Source organism: Rhinolophus sinicus, chromosome 16 (assembly GCF_057876585.1).
Source record: "Rhinolophus sinicus isolate RSI-liver-muscle chromosome 16, RSI-T2T, whole genome shotgun sequence".
NCBI classification, from domain to species: domain Eukaryota; kingdom Metazoa; phylum Chordata; class Mammalia; order Chiroptera; family Rhinolophidae; genus Rhinolophus; species Rhinolophus sinicus.
The window spans coordinates 83,904,605-83,930,183 of record NC_142516.1 but is presented as its reverse complement, the minus strand read 5'-3'; the positions used below and the strand labels follow the sequence as shown (position 1 = coordinate 83,930,183).

Below are 25,579 nucleotides of genomic sequence, written 5' to 3'. Positions count from 1 at the left end.
TGTATTCCATAAACCCATAACTATGTTGTGTCTACTAATTTGCTCTCTTTAATCCCCTCACTTCCTTCCCCATCCCCTTCCCCTTCCATCTAGCAACCAACAGGTTTTGTTTTTTTTTCTGTATCTCTGAGTCTATTTCTGTTTTGTTTGCTCATTTATTCTGTTCTTTAGATTCCACATATAAGTGAGATCATATGGTATTTGTCTTTCTCAGTCTGACTTTTTTCACTTAGCACAATAGTCTCAAGGTCCATTCTTGTTGTTGCAAATGGTAAGATTTCATTCTTTTTTATGGCTGACATTTTATGCATTCTTAAGACACATTACATTCTGTGTTTTATCCAAGATCCGGTATCAAAAAACCAAATTAAATCTTAAGCAGGAAAAAAAAGGGAAATTCACACATGAATACCTTATAATGAAACTGTAGATACTAAACACAAGAAAATTTTTAAAGCAGCCAGAAGGAAAATGGATTGGAGCACCTTAAAGGAGCAAACTGACTTTTCAACAACTGTGGTGGAAACTAGAAATCAGACTGATAGCTTCAGTATGTGGAGAGAAAATATTATTTGAGAGAAAACCTATACTCAGCAAAAAAAAAAATCTCTTTCAAAATTGAAAGTGAAGTAATATCTGCTCCCTCACGTTCATTGTAGCATTATTTACAGTAGCTAAGACATGGAAACAACAGAAGTGTTCATCAATAGATGAATGGATAAAGAAGATATGGTACACGCATGCACACACACACACACACACACACACACACACACACACAGGACTATTAATATTATTCAGCCCTAAAAAAGAATGAAATCCTGACATTTTTGACAACATGGGTAGACCCTGAGGGCATTATGCTAAGTGTAATAAATCAGACAGAGAAAGAGAAATCCTGTGTGACCTATCTCACTTATATGTAGAATCTAAAAACTAAAAAATCATTGAACTCATAGATACAGAGAACAGATTGGTGGTTGCCAGAGACCAAGGGGTGGAGGATGGGTGAAATGAGTCAGAAGGTACAGACTTCCAGTTATAAAACAAATAAATCCTGGGGGTGTAATGGACAGCATGGGACACAATATACTACATTGATTATTTGAAAGTGGCCAAGAGAGTAGATCTTAAAAGTTCTCATCACAAGAGAAAAGATTGTAACTATGTGAGGTGACAGATGTTAAAGTAGACTTATTGTGGCGATCATTTCACAATATATATAAATATAGAATTATGTTGTATACCTTAAACTAATACAATGTGATATGTCAATTATATCTCTATAAAACTGGAAAAAATTATAATGAAAGAGACAATATCCTGTAAGTAGATGCTGACAGAACTCATCTCTGATAGAATCATTGTGGAGTGAAAGGGTTCCCTTAAGGCAGAAAGAACATGATCCAGAAGGAAGGTTGGAGATGCAAGAGGCGATAAAGAGCAAAGAATGTGGTAAATACATCAAACAGTGACTGAAATGATAATAACATCAAGTGACATCTTTATTTTTAAAGCTAGAATTTAAAAATACACAGTGATACAAGGGTGACTGAAATTTAAATGTTGTAAAGTTATTTCTTCATGAGGAGTATTGAAATGTGGATTAATTTAGACTTTGATGAGTATGCATGATAAAATAAGTTAACCATTTGACAAACAGAAATAGAGCATGTAACCGTCCAACTGATATGGGGCGGGGTGGGGGAAGATGTGTAAAAAGCTAATCAAAAAGAAGGCAAAGAGGAAAAAGATTTAAAAGAAAGCTGTAAAGTCAATTATGGTGGGACTTCCAACTATAGCAGAATGAAGAAATCAGTGAATCTTCTCCACAGGAAAATAAGTATAAAGCTGGAAAAATAGTTTTTAAAAAACAGCTGTTTCAGGGTTCTGGGGATTGACCAAAGGCAGAGAACAAATAATTTGGAGCTTGATTCTGCCATCTCTTTTAATATTTATGTTCACTCATGATGTTCTAGATCAGGGGTGTCCAAATTGCAGCCCGCGGGCCAACTGCGGCCCACAATCCATTTTGAATTGGCCCACAGCAAATTCCAAAAATATATTTAGTTTACTTAAATAAACCAGGTGAGACAATACGTACTTCACCTCGAGTGAGTGGCCCGGCTGTTTGTGTATTTTACCGCATGTGGCCCTTGGTAAAAAACGTTGAAAAAAGTTTGGACACCCCTGTTCTAGATAGTCTTTCTGAAAAATATATCTCACGTATCCATCCCATACTCCTCGTTGTCACTAATGGAATTGAAGACCATTGTGTGTGTTAAGACATTTTGGTTGCAAGTAATAGAAACCCATTTCAAATAAGCCCAGATACAAAGGGGATGCATTGGAAGGACGCTGAGAATACCCTCGCCTGGGAGGGCAGAAGCTCCCAAGGGCCTGGGACCAAGAATGGGGTCACCTTCACAGTCCAGGTGGCCCTCGGGGACTCTTGCTGCCTTTTTCTGAGTTGCCTCTTCCCTTACCACTTTCTGTAAATTTAGTTTATTCCCTTTTGGGTAGGTCTCGCATTCTGCAGAACAGCTCCCATCATGCTGACAGACCTCTATCTCCAAGAACCCAAGCCTGCTTACCCTCAGTGGAGCATCTTCCCAGATGGGTAGTCTGGCCCTCAATTTCCGGTTTCTCCAGAGAAACTGATTGGGCCAGCGTGGCTCAAACGTCCACCCCTGGTCCTATCAGCTAAGATCTCGAGTTGAGGTTAAGTGTGGATCAAATGAGTGTGGCTGGGTAGCATAGAGTTAAACACATATTCAACAGAAGAACTTTCACATAGACTATCCCATGTAAAGCTTTTGTAACAAAGAGAAAAGTTATTACGGTTTAATGTGACTTTCTTCTTCAGTCAGCGTGTGTTTGTCTTCTCGAAGGAACAACTTTTTGTTGGAATTCTCTTTGTATAGCCTTGTACAAACATTTATTGATTATTTCCATTTAGTTGATTCATTTACGATATAAGTGGTTATAGAAAACTTATATAGTTTTTAGCTCTATCTCATGAGAATTGTCCTTAAATTACATACAAGGTACATACAAGGTTCAAAGACTATGGTTGCTTTATTTTATTCTTGGCCTTTTATCTGAATAATTTTGAACAATTTTGGGGGGTTTTTTTTGGTTTGTTTGTTTTGGAGGGAGATTAAAAACCATTAGTTATACAAAGAGCAAAGTCCTTGCTGGTTAAGGGTGGTTTTGCTTTTCAGCTGGCTAATTTCAAGCCGGCTTCAGTGAAACAAACAATATTTTCCATCTGAAGTCAGCAGCCCAGTAGCAGGAGGAGCCATGCCATCATCTATTTATGACAGGGTGCCATTTGGTGGCTGTACTTCAGAACAGCCAGAGTAAATGTGAAATGATTTCATGCTGAAAATGGATTATTTACATCTTTGGAGGGGAGGATTTGCAGTGGTGGGGCACTTACGTAGCTTTCTGTCTACACTTCAGTGACAAGCCCGGTGCCAGCATTATGCTCTGTGCAAATAGGAATGAAACCATGGTGACTGGTCCTGCTCCTCACACTTTCTCAGGGCCCGTTCACACCACTCCACGGCCCCTCAGTCCCAGCTGGGCCCATTTCATGATGCTATCTACAGCTGGGCACAATTTCCTTCCAGACAAGCCTCTTGGATTCTCAAAATGAGCTGAGGATCTTGCTTAGTATGTGTTTGACATACTTCGTGCACAGAGTAGGTACCCAGCAATGTATATCTTCGTTTCTATGTTTGTTTTAACTAACTAGTCACATTGTTTATTCAGCAGGCACTTATGTGCCAGAAATAGCACTAGTTGCTTCTGTCTTGGGCCAAGTATCTTTCCTAAAGTTCTAGAGATTTTATACTAAAATATTTATCTGAAAACTCTTCTATTTGTACTTTCTTGTTTAAAGTGTTGTTTCTCAATCACTCTCCCATACGTCCCAGTTGTACTAACTCCCTTTTAGTTCCTTTAGCTTTTTCATTTGTAGGTCACCTACATTCATGGATTCACTACATGTTTATCAAGCACCTACTCTATGTCAGCCGTTCACAGCGAACGAACCACTGTTATCACACTGTGTGTTACCGGGTTGCTTCAGTGCTTCATTATTTAGCTGGAAGAACATATACGTGTGCCTGTCGGTGAGGCACAGGTTGACTCTGTGAGCACGGGTGACATGAGATGTGCAGGAGCTTCTTGGAGATGTGGCGTTTGAGTAGTGACAGGAATTATTACAAGTGCGGGAAGGCTGACTGTTCACTGGGAGACTGGGGTGAAGTATGAGAAGCAGAAGCCGTGGGCAAGTTTGGAGACATTGCACAGAGGACCTTGAATGCCACATTTTAGAAATTGAGCCTTTATTCTAGGCTCTACAAAATCACTTTAAGTTTTTGTGAAAAATAGTGACATAAAAACATTCATGTTTTAGGAGGATGATTTTGGAGATGTGTGAATGATATTGAGAGAATCAAGAAATTAGGGATGATACCTAATAAAGAGTTTGAGCCCATTTTTGATACTTGACTCCTGATATCTCTTAAACCATAACCTCCTTCTTCCCCTCTGTCCACATCTGGGCAAGGTGAAAAGGAAGGCTGAATGCTCGCTACCTGGCGCCAGCAGATCCAAAGCACACAAGTCCTAGCCCAAGCCCAACCACAGTAAAAGCCAGAGCCAGTCGCCCACCCTACCCTTCCGTCGCAAGTGCCTCATCACAGGAGCAGGAAACATCTACCACCGTGGTGGTACCGTGTGGCACCACCAGTCTCGGCGTTCGTACCCAAGTCTGGCTGGGGGTCTTCATCATGCTCTGTAGAGCGGCCCCAGCTCCACACGTGGTGGAGAGAGAGTGGACGTCTGTCGTTCGGTGCCAACACTCCTCCCCTTCTTATAGCACCCCCTCCTCTGAGGCCGACACACCCTGACTAATACATACAGTGTCAGACTGCACAGCCATTCAAAAGAACCAGCAGCTCTGTGCCTTCGCAGAAAAACTCTTCAATATACATTATTGAGTGAAGAAAAGAAAAAAAAGCAGGAAAAAACAAAATGATTTTATTCACTGATACATACTGAAGTACAAGATCTGACAATTAAGTCCACGAACTTGTTGTGACTATGTTGCTAACCTTTTTTGATATCAGAGGGATTGTTCATTATGAATCTGTGCCAACTGGACAGTTAACCAAGTTTACTATTTGGAAATGCTGAAAAGGCTGTGTGAAAAAATTAGACAACCTGAACTTTTTACCAACAATTCATGGCTCTTGCATCACAACAATGCACCAACTCACATGGCACTGTCCATGAGGGAGTTTTTAGCCAGGAAACCAATAACTGTATTGGAACACCTTCCCTACTCACCTCAACTGGCCCCCAATGACTTCTTTCTTTACCCAAAGATAAAGAAAATATTGGAAGGAATTAATTTTGATGACATTCAGGATATCAAGGGTAATATGTCGACACCTATGATGGCCATTCCAGAAAAAAGTTCCAAAATTGCTTTGAAGGGTGGACTAGGCGCTGACATCAGTGCAATGAGGCATGTAGCACTTTTACTAGGATGAGTTTGTGAATTTAGTTGTCCTCATATTTTAATTGAGATGTAACTTTTATACAGTAGTTTTGACAAATGCATAGTCATGTGACCACCACCACAATCAAGATACAAAACTCCGACCATCCCAACAAATTCCATCATGTCCCTTTGCAGTCAGCCCTTCGTCCCACCTTCAGCCCTGACATCTACTCGTCTCTTTTTTGATCCTATAATTTTGCCATTTCCAAACTCTCATACAGTATGTAGGCTTTTCAGTGTAGCATCTTTCACTCAGCAGAATTTGAGTCACCCATGGTGTGTGTGAATCCGTAGTGGGGTCCATGGTATGGATGGAGCTCACCAGTTGAAGAACATTTGAGTTGTTTCCAGATTTGGGTGATTAATAAGAAAGCTGCTATAGACAATTTAGTACTTTTGTGTGAACATAAGTCTTCATTTTACTTGGGTAAATACTTAGAAGTGGGACTGCTGGGTCACATGGTGAGTTGGTGAGTGTGTGTTTAACGTTAAGAAACAGCTTCTCCAAAGCAACTGCATCATATGCATTCCCGCCAGGAGCACGTGGCCGCCATAATTCCACCATTTTCTGTGGGTCCAGAGGTCTGTAATGTGAGACAGTAACCGGCGGGAGAGGGATGGAGACAAGAATTGGGGTTACGTCAAAGGGGAGTTTAGCTTTAACCGTTTAATTTTAGTAGTGAGAATGTATCTGTTAATTACTTATATAATTAAAGAGAAATGAAAATGTGATACGTCTTACCAAAAAGAAAGAAGGGGAGACTTAGAGAAATATGGCAGGTTGAGATAATCATGTCCCCCCTTCCCCACCATTTTAAACACACAGAAATTCTAGATTAAGTATAACGTGTTTTAAGTACATAGTTAAGTTGAAGAGAAAGAAGTAAAAATGTCCTGAGAGCCATAAATAAAGAGCGAAATCTGGGCCAGAACCAGAACAGGAGCTGTGTTGGGCAGCCTACAGGGTCTCAGAGCAGATCTGGGCCCTGAGCGGCAGCTGAAGTGCTCCCGCCCACCATCGAGATGGGAGGATGGCTTGACTGCATCAGAGGGAGCTATAGGGTACCCTCTTCCAGAGCTTGGAGCCTCAGAGTCTTCTACTGTCAGTTGAAAGGGAAGGAGAATAACTGCCAGCCAGACCCAGGAAGCTGCAGCGGGCTTGGAGCGTGGAGAAACCCACTTCTCCAGATCCCTGGCCCAGAACAGGGTCTCAGTTTACCCTGCCTACTGTGGTCTATTTAGGAGCCCACTCCAGGAGGGAATGTAAATTGTAGCTACAGGGCCTCCCACTGGGTCTGGGAGAAGCCACCTGGCAGCTGCCCTCGAGGGACATTCTCACACCTACTCACAGAAAGGTCACAGAACAAAATGACCCCACTGAAGCAAGTGCACATTAAAAATATATACATTTATTGAAAAACAAAAACAAAAACCTCTGTTAAGTGAAAGTTATGAACAATCTGCAAAAAACTACAAAGTAAAAGGCTGAAAGTTCTCAAAATGATAACTGAATAAATTGAAACCTAGTAGTTAAAAATATAGGACATTGTTTTTTTGGGTTTTTTAACAAAAGCCTAGTTGAAAAAGAACCAAGTTCACATCTAACAAATCTTTTTAAATGTCATTAGAATTTTAAAAATTTAAAAACCAGTGGATAAGTCAAATAATAGGTTAGCTATCACTAAAAAGAAAATTAGATTTATTTGAAGAAATCACCCAAAAGAACAGAAGAAAGATAATTAGATGGAAAATATATGAGTTCGGGTTGAGAACTGTAGAATGAGGTGGTTCAACATAATCTAATAAGAGTTCCAGATAGAGAATGAAAGACATGCTACATTTAAAGAGAAGACTGTTACCTTGGTTTGGACAGCTGTGCCTCCAGGAAGCAGCGCGGATACCCTTGCCCAGGTTCTGGTTACAGGAAGGGAGATGGGAAAAGTCACTCTCCATTCGGAGCCCAGTGAGGACAGGATGTGTGTGAGGTTACTAAGAAATTTAAAGGAACAGTTACAAAGTGCCTGAACCATTTTACATTCTTAGCAACCGTGTCTGCGAGTTCCCCTTTTCCACATTCTCACCAATACTTGTTATTGTCTGTCGTTTTTATTGTAGCTGTTCTAGTGGGTGTGAAGTGATTTCAAACTAAGCATCCTGCAAATCTGTTTTTTACATTGAACTATTTTATTTCAAGCTGTTTATGATACTCCAAATTGTTGCTGAATGCCTTTCTAAACTACCTTATCGTAGTTTAAAAATCTAGTTGTAATTTAAATTGAAATATGTTCCACATATCCTTACTCTTTCTCAGTTTTTATTCAGTCTTCAATAATGATTTTAATGTGTTTAAAATAGTGTATCTGTCTGATACACACAAACTGCACAGGATTACCACCACCCCCTGCATAACCGCCCCCCCCCCAAGAAAAAGGTTGATTATATTTTTGCCCCAAGAACTTGAAGGTTCAAGAGAAGCATGTTTGAGGTAATTCCCGTCCTCTTGTCACTAGGTAAATTATTCACATGTCCCTAAGCGTGCTGCATTAAGTCCGGTCTTTGGGCCAGCCACTTGTGAGCCCTCACCTACAAGGTCACGGTCACGTGAGTCCACATACAGAGGTGTGCTCAGAAAAGGCCCAGGTAAGTGCCCTTGGAAGCTGTGGGAGGGCCCTGTTTGAGCAAATTCACTAGTAGTGTGTCAGTGGGTGGGGCTTTCAGTTACTATAGTGAGTTGTTATCTACTTGCTGTGTGATTGTTTCAAACTCTAGTTTCTTTTCTGTACTTTTTCTTGCCTTATGAGAGCCAGTAAAAGACATCTGGTTAGTATTCAGTGCCTATGGCACTGGTAAATAAAGGACGTTCTTTCTGTTACAAATGTGTAAACGCTGTACTTACAGCTATTTGGTTTTAAAAACAGTGTGCAATTTGTATTTGTCCAAGGCTGAAATTTGACTTTTGGGAAATTGGAATTTGTCCTTTGGCTGTTTTGTCTTTTTTTTAAACAACAGACAGCCTGACTTTGTTTGCGCACACCCTCTGTTTTCATTTCCTCCCGTTGCCTGGCTGAGTAATGCACATCGGACAGTTGTTGTGCAAGCCCCTGGGGTCCTGGGTCCATGCTTCCCTCTAGCACTTAACAGCGGTTCTCTGTTGCCAAATAAAGCTAAGAACTGTACAGGCCTTTTCCATCTTTGTGGTCAGCCTCGGCTTCTGGGCAATAGTATGTTTCTTCAAATATTATTTAAGCTTGCAGGTTAGCTGAAGTCCTATTAGAAGATTATAAAAAATAAGTAGAAAACTCACATTCAAACAAATATCTTTACAACTAAAATTTTCATGTAACAAGGACTGACAAGCTACAGCTTTTCTCCCATTTATTTCAAATGTGGTGCAGCTAATTCTAGTTGTACACAATCATATTTTCAGGATAGAGGAATGTTAAGTAATTGAACTTGGTATAAATGAGCCAAGAGGGAGTCGACAGTAAAATCTCCATATTTTCAGACAACTTTAAGCCGTTACACACATTGAAATACCAGGAGGTTGGAAATGCACTGAAAACATTATTCAGAGCACACAGAAAAGTAGTAAAAAACCGTCATGCATCAGATAAGGCCTTCATGGGGAAAAGGTCCACAAACTGCCTATTGACAAATGAGCCAAGAAAAGGCACAGTGTCTGCTCCCCAAATAGGACTTCAGAGACCTCCTCCACATCAGGAAAGGCTTGCAGATCGCCAGTCTCAGTCCAGGAAGGTCAGGGAAAACAAAGTAGATTTTGTGTTCTTTGTATCAAATCCTAGAGCATCTGTACACAATATTTCATACATTATGGTGACTGCTCTGAAACAGATATGATGCTCAGATATGACACAACTGGAATAGACCCAAGGAGAGACCGCGAATTCATCGAGACAGCCCCGGGCTTCCAGGTGGAAACGAACCAGCCTGTACCCTGGCTGGCAGTGGCATTTGTGTGTTTACTTACTGATTGTCTTTCCTGCTAGATCGTATGCTTTAGGGACTCAGGGCTACTATCTTTTGCGTTTTAATTTTTTGTTGAAATATATACATACAGAAAAGGGCACACATAAATATACAGTCGGATAATTTTTCACAAAATGAATTTGTAGAACCACCAGACAGACAATGAAGCAGAACACGAGTGGGCCCCAAAAGCCCCTGTGCCCTCTTCAGTCGTTTCCCCATGGGGCCAGGGCCAGGCCCACCCACCTGCCCTAGAACTTCACAGGACAGGCTGGGGTAGGCGCCTGTGGCTCCACACTGGGCCTGGCAGTTCCATCTTTGTGAGCTGGAGCTGCTGCTCACTGCTGTCGTGTGGAGGGGCCACAGCATTTACCCAACACTCTCTTCCTGGGCCTCCCAGGTTGTGACGATTGATTGGAAATAGTACTGGGGATACATGTCTTGTGACACGTGTACATATTTATGTTGGGTGGAATCGCTGATTCTTAGGCTAGACATATATTCAGCTTTAGGAGGTGTTGCCAAAGAGTTTTGCAGAGCAGCTGTACCCGTTTACACTCTCTCCAGCAGGGTGTGAGAGTCCCACTTGCTCACCCTGGTTGTGTTGTATTCCATTGTGTCTTTTATTTGCATTTCTCTGATGATTGGTGTTACTTTGTTCACAGTGGGTATTCAGCATTTAACAAAGTGCCTGGAGTTTTCATTAGAGTTCTTTCAACTCAAGTGACAGAGGATGGGGCAGAAACCTAACTCACAGTGTGAACCTAGCTCAGAAACCTAGCTCAGCAAAGAAGGAACGTGATGATAAAATGGACAGTGAATATCTGGAATATTACTTTCATTATCTGCTTGCATTTTATTATTTTGCTTGCATAATTACATATTAATAACTGTATGAAGAGAAAGTTGTGAATTTACCTCTAAAGAGTTTCTAGCACTGATTATTATGTTTATATCTGTGTGCGTATTCAGCTTCTTAATTATCATTTCTGATTATTTTAAAAGAAACCAGCTTGGTTACCTTTGTAATTATTAGTCTAGGAGGGAACAGAACTACTTTTCAAAGCATATAATTGCCACCCAATTCGCTTCGGACGCTACTCTTTTAAACAAACCCACTGCTAGGACTTACGTTCCCACCTGCAGTCATGGTTACTGTCTGGGTACATTTGGGTGCATTTAATTCAGGATGCATTTGCCTTCAGATTGATGGCAGGGCGTGTGTTTCTTAGGGGCCCATGTGACTGAATTTGCTTGCCTACCGGTAATTGACCCCTTTTCATTCTCAGATGGGAAGGTACAGAAGACTTGTATTTGTAGGCTTCCTGCCTTTCCTGGATTCCCACAGCCCTCTCCTCCCCCTTCTGTCAGCTCCATGTCCTAGACAACGTGTTTACGGCCATGTGTCATGCTGTGATCGTCCCACCAGCAACTCCATGATTTCCTAAAAGTGCTGCTTGCTGTGGAGGGGGTTTTTCCAAACTGGCTGAGGAGGAGTTCTGAGTGCTTTGTGCGTTTGGGGAGCCAGAAGGGTTTCTGCCTGTCTGGGCTGGGCTGTCCCTCTCCCGGTGGAGTGAGTGAGGGCAAAAGGTTTATCCCCTCAGCCCAGTGCTGTCATCCTTGCTCCTCAGAGCTGCTTTCAGTAATCGCTCCAGCAAAGGTAGAGGGACTCCAGTGAGAAAACCCTCGTGGACAGTCTGGGCAGGGGAAGAGGAATTATGCCAGGATGGGAGAATTAGATGAGGAGAGTGATGATTGCGTCCTGATTTTCTGTGGGAGAGTGGTGTGCTATTCGACATCGAAAAAGGCAGTATTGGTCTCACTGTTGAATAGATTCAGTTGGATTGAAGTCAAAAGATAGAGCGTCCTGTGCGACAGGCCAACTAGGGACACGCTGTGTCTCTTGGAACAGAAATCACTATTATTACCAAAGATTACAGACAAACAAATACAATTTAAACATGCAATTATAAAATAAGTAACTGAGGCAGAAGGATTTTTTCTAGCTTAATACAATTAAAAGGAAATTTGGAAAAAGTGTTGCAAACAGTAAGGAAGCAGAAATGAATGCGGCAGTGGCAATCAGGGCTTTCTCCTTAGAGTTCTGAGCACCACTGGTAACCGACACAGAAGCACAGGAATGACACTTGAACTGGGCACTGAAGGGAGTCCTGGAAACAGGAAGGCATTTGAGGAGTGGAAAACAGGACCAACGAAGAAAAAGCAAGTACATTTTGATCTTGGGGCGAAGGAGGACACTGGGCAACGTGGAAAACAAGAGGGGGTGAGACGCTTATTGAACAGAAAAACCCCACCGTGTGTCCTGGTTTATTCCAAGGGCCACACAGGACAGACGTGTCTAGGCTGCATCTGCCCCCTCTCCACAGGCCCCCAGGTCAAACGGTCACTAGGCCATCCAGGTGTGACTTGGGTGGTGAGGCATATATATATATATATATATATATATATATATATATATATATATATATAAATCTGCTATACTTCTGCCTCGCAGTGCCACTCCTCAAAGGAAACACCATTAAAAACCATGGTGTGGTGCCCCCCCCCCACCTCTCGGGCCCTGCTCCCTTCACTCCTTGGGTTCCCTCAGGACCGACCAGGCCACCTCGGGTACACGTGTCCCCTGGGTGACCTGGTCTCCAGATTTCTTCTGCAGCACAGCCAGACAGTCACACTTTGTCCTCGAGCTCCCTGTCCCGCAGCACAGAAGCAGCCATGGGCTGTGCCCAAGGGGTGGGCGCGCCTGCTTCCAGCCAGACTTCATTGTGGACACTGAGGTTTGAATTTCATGTCGTTTCAAAGGGCACACTGTTCTTTTGATTTTTTCTGTTGACCATGCGCAAATGTAAAAACCATTTTAGCTGGCCAGCTGTGCAGACACGGGGCTGTGGAATCTGTGGTAGCCTCGCTGCAGCACGTCTCCCACTGGTGCACAGCGACCATGCAGTGGAACTGTCTGTTAGTCAGACCCCCAGGCCTTCGCTTTAAAAAGGCCATTGGAATATACGAGGTCTGACAATTAAGTTTGCGAACTCATCCTAGAAAAAGTGCTACACACCTCATTGCTGAATATCACTATGGTCACCTTCAAAGTGCTCCCCTTGGGAAGCTATGCACTGATGCCAGCATCTAGTCCACCCTTCAAAGCAATTTTGGAACTCTCTTTCTGGAATGGCCATCAGAGCTGTTGTCGTATTACCCTTGATGTCCTGTATGTCATCAAAATGTCTTCTTTTCAATATTTCCTTTATATTCGGGTAAAGAAAGAAGTCATTGGGGGCCAGATCAGGTGAGTAGGGAGGGTGTTTCGATACAGTTATTTGTTTACTGGCTAAAAACTCCCTCACAGACAGTGCTGTATAAGCTGGTGCATTGTCGTGATGCAAGAGCCATGAATTGTTGGTGAAAAGTTCCGGTGGTCTACTTTTTTAATGAAGCCTTTTCAGCACTTCCAAATTGTAAACTTGGTTAACTGTTTGTCCAGTTGGTACAAATTCATAATGAATAATCTCTCTGATATCAAAAAAGGTTAGCAGCATCGTTGCAGTGAGTTCGTGAACTTAATTGTTAGTCCTTGTATGTCCAATAAAGTTGGTCCCTGAGATCCTCTGGTTCTTCCCAAACCTCACAAAACAAGAAAAGGAGGTTAAAGGGGGATGGGGCAAGGTGGCTGGTCTGTTCTGGAGCCACCTAGGGAGCAGACGGCACCACGAGCGGGTCGCACACTGGGCTGGACATGCCCCTAGGGGCTCCAGGGATGCTGGTACCAGAAAGCGACCACGAGTCAGGCCCAGAGGTGTGTGTGACCCGCAGTCAGTACTGCAGTGACATTCTGGCTTTCTCAGGTTTATGAGCCACCGTGGGCTTGGAATAGAGGTGTTCTGGTTGTTTTAGCAACATTTAGGACACATTTTCACCTCTCTTTGAACCATTAATACCCTAGAAGAGATACAGAGCATTTCCCAGTTATTTCCTGGGCGCTTCCGGTGGTGCAGGGCCCCCAGGGACCTGTATCTAACAGAAGTCAGGGACACTGCGTTAGCCCACACATGGGTCTGGTCTCTGCCCCCCACCCTGGCAAGCTACTGTGCCCCTTATTTTTACCAACTAGAGCCTCTCGTGTATAGACACGTGTGGAGCTGGGTCTGTGTCTCATCCCTAGGAACGCGTCCAGGAAAGTTGGGGCAGTGTGGTTTACAAGAGGCAGTTTGACAACATAGCACTTCATCTTACCTCATGGGATGTTTACTTAAACCACATAAATAGTCTAGAAAAACTGGACCATTAGACTTGGAAATGCAGTCTTTCCATCCTCTGTGTCATCAAAATATTTAAAAGTAGGGCTCTTTTTATCCAGTCTTGTAGCTTGGGGGTTTTGTTACAATTTCACCTGGATGGTGTGTCCTGAGTGCACTTTGTTAAAATGAGAAGCTTCCGTCTTTCCGGTTGTTGTGTTAATCAGGAAATTTCCTAATGGGACGTGGAATGCCAAAGCCCGCCGGTTCTGTTAGCCAGACAGTTGTGATACGAAGGGTTTGCCCTCCAGCACTGCCCTAGGGTAGTCATCCGTTCCCTGCGATAGTTTGTCGTGGTCTGAGACCCCTCCTCACAGCTCCAGCCCTTTCTCTGACCAAGGGGACAGAGCCCCTGGCTGGCACTTGCCTGGAACACTCTCTCAGGAAGTGCTAGGTGGATGTCTGCGGTGTTGTACATGGTTGTACGCGTGGGAGATAATGTTAACAGGTAATATGCTTTCCTGCCCCCTCCTTCTCCTCCCTGTCTGAGGTGCCAGTGTGCCCAGGGCGGGGGACTTCTGGGAGATCGTGGATTGGCTGACCCAGTACACGCACTGAGGATGGGGAGGGCAGGAGGAAAGCTGGAGGACCCTGGAGGGGTGACTCAGGTGTCAGGGTGATCTCACGCTGGGTTTCCTAATACGTGCACACAGGAGGATGTGGAGGGGGCTGGGGTGTGTGAGCTAGAGCGTGTGTCACACCACCTGTCATTCTGAGCACTTTCCCAGGAGGGGTCCTAAAGCCTACAGCCCCGGGAGACATGATCCCAGGTCTTGGTTTCTAAATGCCCTTGGTTCTTTGGAGAAACACTGATTCCTGCTGAGTAAATTAGTAATGTATGAGTCAGTGCCAATCTAAAATAAATAGGGGAGAAGGAGAACTCAGTCTTCAGGTGGAAAGTGACCAGTTGATGTGGAAGGAGTGAGGGAGACAGACAGTCACCCTTTGGCAGACTTCATGTGGTGAGCGGATGTCCAACGAGGAGCAAGGCAGTGGTCTGGTCTCAGGATATGCCCAGAAAACAGCAGTTACAGAGGGAAAAGGGTGACTTTGGGCACGGGCGTAGCAGCACTTCCATTACACTCCCAACATGACATCGGGAGGTGTCAGAAGCATACAGGCCTGTCCACAGCCTGAGAGGCCTGCACTCTGCAACCTGCCGAGACCTGGGACGGGGCAGACGAGGGCATGGGGCTGTGGAGGGCAGGAGGGAGCTGGGGACTCCAGAGGGGCATTTTCTGCTTGGGCTGCTCAGGTTTGGGTAAAGCAGAAGGATGGCCCTATTTGAAGGAATGCCCACTGAGTGAGTGTCATGGTTATAGGTGAGCCTGCAGGGAGGTGACAAGTCCCACCCAGGCAGAGTGGCCACAGACCTGGAGCCCCTGGCACTATACGTAAGAGCATGATTATCATGGTGATCAGACAGACATAATATGGTGGAAAGAAACTGCACCCACATCTGGCACAGAGGAGCCACTTAACGTGTCAGTTTCTTTTTCAAAATGAGAGCAGATCACTGTTCTTCCTATTGTGGATGTCATAAATGTTTGTAGGCTTGACGCTGGGAAGGACTGGAACACTTGTCACAGAATTTGGGGTGCTCTGGTTGACAGCCCGCCCTCTGAGATGCACACGTATCCTTCCTGGAACCCAGGAAATCATCAGTCTGTGTCATGTGGACCCCCACCTGGGCCGCCGCCTCGAGCTGCTGTGGGCACTTTTCCCCTCTTCCTGCACCTACTCCTTGGAGGCCAGGTGCTGAGTCAATGACAATATGATTTAGTCCTGAGTTTGATATCCTTTATTCAAGGGAGATAGTGCATGGATTGTGGGAATCCAGTGCCTCACAAGCAGGGATCACTCTAACCAAGAGGGAGTGTTCTAGAACATTAAGGAGGCCCACGCAGACACAGGACAGGGCTGGCCAGCAGGTACTGTTTTCTTGGGTGAGTTGGAGAACTGTGATTGGCATCAGGTGTTGCCCATCATTGAGTGCGGGCTGATTTAGATTTAAATTTAAACGGGACTTGGGGATGGCCTCCCTTTCGTGTGCTCAGTCTACAACTGAACATCTCTGTTGCCCCGCCGCTGCCCAGCCAGCCTGTCCCTGTGATGATCTGAGAGTGGCCTCCTCCTCCCTCCTCTCCTGGTCATTCCAGTCAGCAAGCACCCAGTGCCAGCTGTCAGCTCCTGGTTCCCTGCTTCTCCTGGCAACAGGATCTCCTGAGGAACTGCCTGTACCTGAGTCCCACTCCTCACCTTGGGTTCTTTTCACCCACCCGAAGCCTCACAAGGCCCCGTACCTCACTAACACCCTTGTCCCAGCACCCCAGACGGAGCCACAAGTTCATTGCACTCTTTCCTCCCTGGGCCTTCCTGGCCTCCTGCCCCACACTGGGCACTTCCTCCAGAATGCTGGTGGCAGCGATCTGCAGATTGCTTTGTGGCTACTGCCAGGTGGCCCAGGGCAGGGCACAGGCTGCCGTTGAACTTGGCCTGCAGTGGCCAGCTTCAGACCAAGCCAAACATCACCTGACCACCTACAAGAACGATACACCCAAAGGGTAGACTTTGGGTGTGCACCAGAGCCCTGCTAAAGTGAACCCTGCTCCATAGGGTCAGACCCTGCACAACAGCTCCTCCACTATAATCACAGCCAGTCCTCTCAACCAATCAGCCTGAGGGTCAGTCCCTCCCATTGATGTGCAAACAGCAACAAAGGCTCAATTATAAGAGGAGGGCACACATAACCCACACCAAGGACACACCTGGAGTGCACAGCTCTGGTGACCAGGAAGGCTGCATCACTGGACCCCACAGGACACCTACTACCGAAGACCACTCTACTAAGACCAGGAGACATAGCAGCCCTACCTAATACATAGAAACAAACACAGGGAGACAGCCAAAATGGGGAGACAAAGAAACAGGTCTCAAATAACAAAGCTCCCAAAAAAGAACTAAACAGAATGGAGAAAAGCAATCTACTAGATGCAGAGTGCAAACACTGGTTATAAGGATGCTCGGTGATCTCAGGGAGAACTTCAACAAAGAGATAGGAAACATAAAAATGGAGATAGGAAACATAAACAAGTACCAGTCAGAAATAAAGAATACAAAAACAGAAATGAAGAATACACTAGAAGGAATCACCAGACTAGATGAAGCAAAAGATCGAATCACTGATTTAGAAGGCAAGGTAGCAGAAAACACCCAACCAGAACGTCAAAAAGAAAAAAGAATCCACAAAAATGAGGACAATTTAAGGGGCCTCCAGGACAACACTAAGCATAACAATACTCACATTATGGGGGTATCAGAAGGAGAAGAGAGAAAGCAAGGAATTGAAAACCTATTTGAAGAAATAATGACTGAACACTTCCCTAACCTGGTGAAGGAAATAGATATATAAGCCCAGGAAGTGCAGAGTCCCAAACAAGATGAACCCAAAGAGGCCAACACCAAAATACATCATAATTAAAACGGCAAAGGTTAAAGACAAAGAGAGGATCTTAAAAGCAGCATGAGAAAAGCAGTTACCTACAAAAGCGCTCCCATAAGACTGGCAGCTGATATCTCAACATACATAGTTATATATGGCCAGAAGGGATTGCATGAAATATTCCAAGTGAAAAGCAAGGACCTACAACCAATATTACTCTACTCAGCAAATCTATGGTTTAGAATCGAAGGACAGATAAAGAGCTTCCCAGACAAGAAAAAGCTAAAGGAGTTCATCACCACCAAACTAGTATTACAAAGAATCTTAGAGGGACTTCTTTAAGGCAAAAACAAAAACACCCTCAAAAATATGAATAATAAAATGGCAGTAACAATTACTTTAAATGTTAAATGGATTAATGCTGCAACCAAAAGATGGCTGAGCTGAATGGGTAAAAAACTAAAACCCTTACATTCAAGTATGCTGCCTACAAGAGACTCACTTCAGATCTACAGACACATACAGACTGAAAGTAAAGGGATAGAAAAAGATGTTTCATGAAAATGGAAACAAACTAAAAAGCTGGGGTAGTAATACTTATACCAGACAAAATAGACTTTAAAACAAAATCTATAACGCGACAACGAAGGGCCCAGTAATCACACTTCTGGATATTTATCTGAAGAAACCCAAAACGCTGCTTCTAGGGGACGTGTGCATCCATATGTTCTTTGCAGCATTGTTTACAATGACCAGGATATGGAGGCAGCCTGTGTGCCTTTCGATGGATGAATGGATAAAGAGGAGATGGTACATAAATACAATGGAATATTGCTCGGCCATGGAAGGGAGGGGTTCTTGCCATCTGCGGTGGTATGGATGGACCTGGAGAGTATTGTGCTGAGTGGAGTATGTCAGACAAAGACAGATGCAATGAGATTTCGTTTATATGTGGAATCTGAAGAACAAAATGAACAAACAAAACAGAAACAATCTCATAGATACAGAGAATATTTTGATGGTTGCCAGATGGGAGGGGGTGGGAATGGGTGAAAAGGGGGAAGGGATTAAGAAGTACAAATTGGTAGTTCCAAAATAGTCATGAGGATGTAACATAAAACATATGGAATATAGTCAATAGTATGGTAATAAGTATGTATAGTGCCAGGTGAGTACTAGACTAGTCAGAGGGATCACTGCTTAAATTATATAAATTTCTGACCACTATGCTGTACATCTAAAATTAATATAAAATAATATTGAAGGTCAACTGTAACAGAAAAGTTTTAAAAAGGGGTGGGGGGAGTGAAGGAGAATAAGAGGTCCAAATTTCCAGGTATAAAACAAGTTAAGTCATGGGGATGTAATGTACAGCATGGAGAATAGAGTCAATAATATTGTGATAGCGTGGTACGGTGTCAGATGGTTTCTGGAGTTATCATGGTGATCACTTCCTTAGGTATATAAATGTTGGATAACTCTTGTGTATACCTGACACTAATATAATATTGTATGTTAGCTACATTTTAATAAAAACCTTAGAAAAACTATCATGATAGAAACGACTTTAGCTTTACTGTACTACTCTTATATAAATATTGTAAAAAACAAAAAAAAAGCACAAGACAACTTGAAATTTCTAAAGCATCAAAGTATTTACATCTGTATGTAAAATACTGCTGACCCTCTGCAGCATGTTTTGCTGAGGGCTCACAAAACTCTCCTTGTTCAAAAAAAGAAAAGCAGTAGTTTCTAATTATGAGAAAATGAATTTTTCAATTACCCAGTTTATTTTTCTCTTATGGATCCTGCTGTTCGTTTTGTATCTGAAAGATCTTTGGCTAACCCAGGATTACAAAGATTTTTCTCCTATGTTTTCCTTCAGAACTTTTGTAATTTTAACTCTTACATTTATATTTATGATCCATCTTAAGTAAATTGTCCCCAGCACCATTTGTTGAGAAGTCTGGGATGAGTTTTTGTCCCACAGTTGATCTCACTTATCTCACATATCTCTTGACCAGGCTGTCTTCAAGATACAAAATGTTATTACAATGTGACTGGAGCCAAGATAAATGGGGAAGGAACAGTGTTTTCAACAGCTGATGCTTGAACAATTGGATATTTACAGGCAAAAGAATGAAGTTGGACCTCTACCTCATACCATATACAAAAATTAACTCAAAATGGATCAAAGACCCAATTTTAAAACCTAAAAATACAAAACTCTTAGAAGAAAATAGGTGTAAATGTCTGTGACTTTTGGATTGCATTTTTTACCTGTGATTCCAAAAGCACAAGTGATAAAAGAACAAAAATAGATAAATTGGTCTTCATCAAAATTAAAAACTTTATACAAGTGACACCATTAAGGAAGTAAAAAGACACTCTACAGAATGGAAGAGCATTTTAGGAAACCCTGTATCTGACAAGTGGTTTGTATCTAGAATATATAAAGAACTATTACAACTCAATAATAAACAGGAAAATAACCTTGTTAAAAAACAGGCAAAGGATCTGAACAGACATCTCTCCAAACGTGTACAAATGGTCAACACTCGTCTGCACGTAACAGTGAGCAACATCACTGGCCATCAGGAAAATGCAAATCAAAACTACAATGAGATACTGCCAAACACCTACTAGGATGGCTAGAATTTAAAAAAAAAAAAAGGAAAATAAGAGGTGTTGGCCAGGATGTGGAGAAATCAGAACCCTCTAACACTGCGGAAGGAATTAGGGCAGTTTGGCAGTTCCTCAAGTGGTTATGTAGAGTTAGATGACCAGCAGTTCCACTCCTCGGTATATAACCAAGAGAAATGGAAACCTGTCCACATGAAAAACTGTATACAAATATTCATCGCAGTGTTATTCCCGACAGCCACAAAGTAGAGACAACCTGAGTGCCGCCTGGCCGATGAACAGACAAATACATCAGCATGCCCACGCAGTGGGATGGGAAGTCTTCAGCAGGGGCATGAAGCGCTGACACGCGGGTGAGCCCTGAAAACACACTTGGAGAGGCCAGTCACCAAGGCCACATTGTATGACTGATTCCATTTGTATGAAATGCCTGGAACAGGGAGGTCTGTCGAGACAGAAGTAGATTAGTGGTTGTTTATGGCTGGGTGGGGATGAGGGCGTGCTGAGGGGGTTCAGGGGCAGTAGCTGAAGGGTACAGAGTTTCTTTACAGGGTGATGAAAACGCCTGGCTTTAGAAAGGGGTTGATATTGATAATTATAGAACCTTACGAATACACTGAAACCCACTGAATTATACACTTTAAAGGAGTGAATTTTGTTATGTAAATTATATCCCAATTTTCAAAAAACAAAATCACTGAATCTTTGGGAAAACACTAAAGTCAAATAGAATTATTAGGTTGGTACAAAAGTAATTGTGGTTTAAAAGGTTAAAAATAATTGCAAAAACCGCAATTACTTTTCTGTGGACACTCCAGGGTACATTTATACTCAGGATTCAAGGTTTCCCATCTGGGCTGGTACAATTGATAATGCATACGAGGCTGGTTTGCCCTAAAGCTCTGTTTAAAAATGTATTCTGTTGGGACCAGCATACAGCAGCCATTCCAACAGCAGTGAGTCTCAGGCATACTACTGGGGCTGCATATTAAATTGCCAACATTCTCCAGCCACCATTTTCCTGTTATAAACACCAGGGAGTCCTGCGTGCAAACCCCAGCCATATGGCAGGCAGCTGAATAAACAGCCATGAAGTTGCCGCTCACGACAAGCTACCTGGGGAAGCCGGGCCGCCTGTGCAGAGCCCGTGTCACAGAGCTGCACCATGGCTTCCCAGACATGGCGAACGCACAGGCCTCCCTCCTGTTCACTTCCTTTAGGTCCTAGACCTGGGCCTTGGTTTATTGGGGGCAGAATGTGAAATATCAGAGGTGCTTTTCAGATCAGGCTGATAATTTTACAAATAACCTTTTTTGGGGTAGCTTTTTCATGGAAATTATTCTAAACCATATTGGCCAGATCTCCTTCTTAGCAGTGACAGCCATCTTAACCCTTTCTTGGTGATTCTGCTGTCTAATACAGTAACATAAAACTTTCAGTGGCTGTTGAAATATGCTAATCTTATGCTCAAGCCCATTTCACATTTAGAGTTGTATCATTTTTCACAACTTTCTGTCTTCTCTCTCCAAGCCACCCGTTCCCTTCCATTGATGAGACCCAGTGTGTATTTCTAAGCAGTTACAGTGGCGAGTCTCTGCTCTTCACGTTGTCTCCCCAGGGTGCTCATCAGCTTTCTTCCCGTCTGTGTTGTGCTCTGAACATATGTGAGGTCAGCAGGGAAATGAATGAAACTGAACAAACGGGGCAATATTGTTAATTTGTGTAAAAGGAAACTTTCCATACATCCCTTCAAAGCTCTCTAGAAACAGACTGAATGCCTTGACCTCTTCCTAATGTCAGCATTTCTACTTTTGGTGTTTGTTTTTTAAAAGAAAACCTGAACGGAGTAGTTTATTTTTTCGTGGAAGCTTCCAATCTGTAAGTCCTCCTGTGGCTCACAAGGCCTGGAGAGTCTGTGAGGGCCACTTGAAGGCTGGGCTGCAGCCTTGTGCCCCCTCGGGCCTCGCGCTGGACCAGGCCCAGACCACACGCCGCTGCATTCCTGAGTCTTCTCTCGCTATTCCTTACACAGTTGTTACTAATATAGAGAAGCTTGAGGTTTAAAACTCAGCCAGCACTTTCCATTTGAAACCCTAAGGTATACATTTTCAAATAAAAACTGTTGCTGTGAAATGAGACGTCGTCTGTAAGCTTAAGCTTAAGCCAGCATCCTCCTCCCCCCCCGCCCAGCATTTGGCCGGAACAGCTTGGGGTTTGGACGCGTTCTTGCCCCGTCAGCCAGCATCTTTCACACACAGGTCTGAGAGCGCTGGACTCTCATGCTGGGAACAGGCTCACTGATATGTGGGTTAACCCTTTGAAAGCTATGACCCATTTTGTAGCCACGAGTCCTCATTTGACAGAGCTGAGTTCACTCCACCAAATGGAAGCCTGTGGCCTCAAGGAGGCCTGTCCTCTGAAGCCCACAGGCTCTGCCCTGGGTCCCATCTTGGGAGGTTCTATGACTGGCTTCTAGAGGGAGCGTTTCTCAGATGAAGCAGAACCTCACTGTCCTGCTATGGGGCCTGGAGGGGCCAGTGGTTACATGGGTTTGGGTTTGGGTTTGGAACACGCGAGCCTGAGTCTGAGTTAAGCATCGGCCTACGTGCTGTTTCTGCATCAGGGCTGTGACAACAACGAAAGAAACGTGTCTCAAAAACTGATCCTAGGAACTCGAAATCTCACTCTGCAGCTTACTTTAATGGTGTCTGTCCTGTCACCCAGCCCTGCGATCTGTTCTCACAAAAACAGACTGACGTTTTTCCAACAACCGATAAGATGGGGTCGCTCGTTCCTCTACCCACTGTGAACGTTCTGTTCAGATTCCCGCAAGGCTTTGTTGTTGTTCCAATGACCTGAAGGCCAAGTCTAAACTCAGGTGTCAGGTCTGACACCCTAAAGATTCCTTGATTATCCTACATGGGGAAAACCAGCCCTACCTAGAAATTTGTGAAATTCCACTTCATTTCTCTGTTTCAGACAGAATGCTTTTGACTCTAAAATGGTGCAGGAGCTCGTCATGAAGCTGCCTTTCCCCAAACTCATTACCCAGATCAACGGGGGAGACAGACAGTTTGACAGGAGAGTGGGCACCGTCTGCCCTCTGTTACTGGCATGCATGCCAGGGCCATTCGGTGGCCAGGGTGAGATGGATGTGCTGGGGGTGTCCACTGTGGGGGGCCAGCCCGCAGGACTCAGTCTGAAAGACTTCAGGCTAATTGCTAAAGCTCTAGAGAAAAGCAGCTGCTTTACAGCGAGAAACTGGCAGACAGTATTACCTGTCATCTGGGCCTCACCTTTGTGAGTCAGTTGGACTCTGGCCACAGGGACACTCCACAGCACGACTGGCCTCAAGGACAGACAAGGAGCGGCCTCAGGTTGGAGGGGACCAAGGAGGCAGGATGGGCATGGGCTTCAGGACTTGGGTGGATAAGCTGGTGAAATCAGAAGGAAGTTATTCTGTAACATGCCAATACTGGGGAGTTGACAGTGCGGCAGCCTGGAGGCCATGTGGCCATGGAAAGCTCTAGAATGGCAGCACCAGTGAGCACATGAGTGTGGATGGCCATGGCCAGGGTGCCACAATGCCGTGTGCTGGACAAGTGACTGGCACGTCGAAACTGAGACTTCCAGGAATGTGAGCGACACGTTAGGAAGGTTCGCTGCTTCTCAGTCACTTCCTCTGTGACCGTTTTTTTCCCCACAGGAGAAGTACCCAGAGGCCGTGCACCTCCCGGAGGGGGCCTCTGCCAGCTACATGCGTGTCCAGAGCACCAGCCAGCCCGGGTGAGTGCAGATGCCCTGTTGGACCCGGGACTGTCCCTGCCAGCCAAGTCCCTCCCCAGCAATCAGAGCGTTGTTTCCTGTTAAAAATGGGGATTATGAATAGAGGACAAATGTAAACTACCTAAGTGACATCTTAAGAAATGTCTATGGAGTAATAACAGATATGCAGCCAATGGCAGGAAAGCAGGAGGGGGGCCTCGCTGAGGGAGGGAGCAGGGGAATGTCGGGACAGTAAATGTCTGCACAGCCATTGCTGGTCTCACTGCAGGGGTCCTTTGGGGACCAGAGAGGGGAGTCCAGGAAGAGGTGGAGCGTTCAGATCAACTTATTTCAGAGAAGTTTAGCGGCAACGAGCGCTCGTCTGGGCCTTTCAGCCGCCTGCATGTGGAGAGAGTACCTGATGTGGTGGGCGTGGTGATGGCACACGAGCGCCAGAAGATGGTGCCATAGTTACGTAGGCTTCTGGGGCTTGGCTTTTCATAATAAATCAGTTTGCACACGTCCCCTCTGGTGTGTGGAGCTGTAGCACATTCATTTTCAGTGCTTAGACTCTGCTTGGTGAATGTGTATGTTTCTGCGTTTTTCAGGGCATGAGCACTTGGGTTACTTGTCTTGTCCTACTGTTTCTACCCTTCCTGTTCGTGTCTGCAGCACACGGGGCACAGCTTCCCTTGGGCACACACCTAGAAATGCAGTTCCTGAATCACAGGGTACATTCAGCTGTCACTGCCGAGTTCTTTTCAAAGTAGTTTATCAATTTGTATCATTTTAAGTTCCTGTTGCTCTACGTCTGTACTTCACGTGTGCCGTCATACTGATGCTCGTGGGTACAAGACAGTATCTCCTGTCGTCTTCGTTTCTATTTTCCTGTTTGTTTGTGATATCTAACGCACCATTCGTCCTCTTCCATGGGTGACGCCTTCAAGAGCAGGCCGTGTCCTCCCACCGCAGTTTACTCTCTCCACCAGGTGTCTAAGGCACTTAGTCATGGATCGTACCTTTCAGGTTTGAACTAGTGATCGTTTGGAGGATACAGACAGATGAAGAAGGGACGGTTCTGCCGAAGCTGGATCTTCTCACCAAAGTGCCGCATCAAGGTAGGCAGGGCCCATAGGTGTTCTGGTGATAACGTGCCCGACAGACACGCCTACTTGTGTTATCTGGTCTTACACAGCAAGAATCAGAAGTTGAAATCTCATTATTGTGCATTTTATATCAGTTTTTAAAGTGTTTTTATCACTGATCACTCAAAAAGCACATGTGGGGGCCTTACGGCCCCAAGACCCTCCTGCCCGGATGCACGGGGGTGGCCTGTCTGCCTTTGGCCCACAGGTGAGTGAGTGCTTCACTCCCAATCCCCAAACAGTCCCTTCAGGGCGGCCAGTCAGTGAGGACAGAGGGGTCTCAGGGATGTCTCTTAGCTAATTTGTTTTCTTTACAGCCCTGGAGCTGGACAAGAAGGGAGTCGTAGAAACTGCTGCTGTCGGCTTCCGAGCCCTGCTGAGCGTGCTGGGCATTGAGGCCGCTCTGGAGAGCCTGCTAAGCGTGCTCTGCACGGAGCACGGCGGCCAGTCCCCACAGTGAGCAGCGGGCTGGCCTTGCACTGACTGGCAACGCTTGCTGTTTTCCGCTTAGAAGACACACCTTTAGAAGATGTTGTCTGTGCAGTTGCCACAGTATAACTAACCTGTCAGGACATGAAAAATAAATACAGCTATTTAAATGCAAAATGCCAAACAAGTGATGTGGAGTGTATTTTTTTTTAAAGTTAATATTTGAGACAGTCCAGGAGTGGGCGTGTGTCCTTGGACTCGAGAGCTGTGCCCC

At 44.4% G+C, this 25,579-nt stretch overlaps 1 protein-coding gene and 1 long non-coding RNA gene across 3 annotated transcripts in view; one reads left to right on the top strand and one right to left on the bottom strand.

Moving 5' to 3' along the window:
• The window catches only part of CENPP (centromere protein P), a 229,503-nt gene extending 204,011 nt beyond the window's left edge, over positions 1-25,492 (top strand). The window contains exons 6-9 of one of the 2 annotated variants that reach the window (XR_012495646.2): positions 8,089-8,218; positions 23,673-23,752; positions 24,758-24,849; positions 25,194-25,241. Coding sequence is in view for 1 of the 2 variants with exons in the window: in XM_019713829.3 (XP_019569388.1) it covers positions 23,673-23,752; positions 24,758-24,849; positions 25,194-25,336 (315 nt within the window). In the remaining variant the exon portion in view is untranslated. Of the gene's footprint in view, positions 1-8,088; positions 8,219-23,672; positions 23,753-24,757; positions 24,850-25,193 lie in introns of both variants that reach the window. The other variant, XM_019713829.3, reaches the window with a different exon arrangement.
• On the bottom strand, positions 5,033-8,067 carry LOC148755061 (uncharacterized). Its single transcript, XR_016019274.1, has 2 exons — positions 7,438-8,067; positions 5,033-6,162 (listed from the first exon to the last, which is right to left on the bottom strand). It is a non-coding gene; the product is annotated as an uncharacterized LOC148755061 (long non-coding RNA).
• Positions 25,493-25,579: the final 87 nt, after the last annotated feature.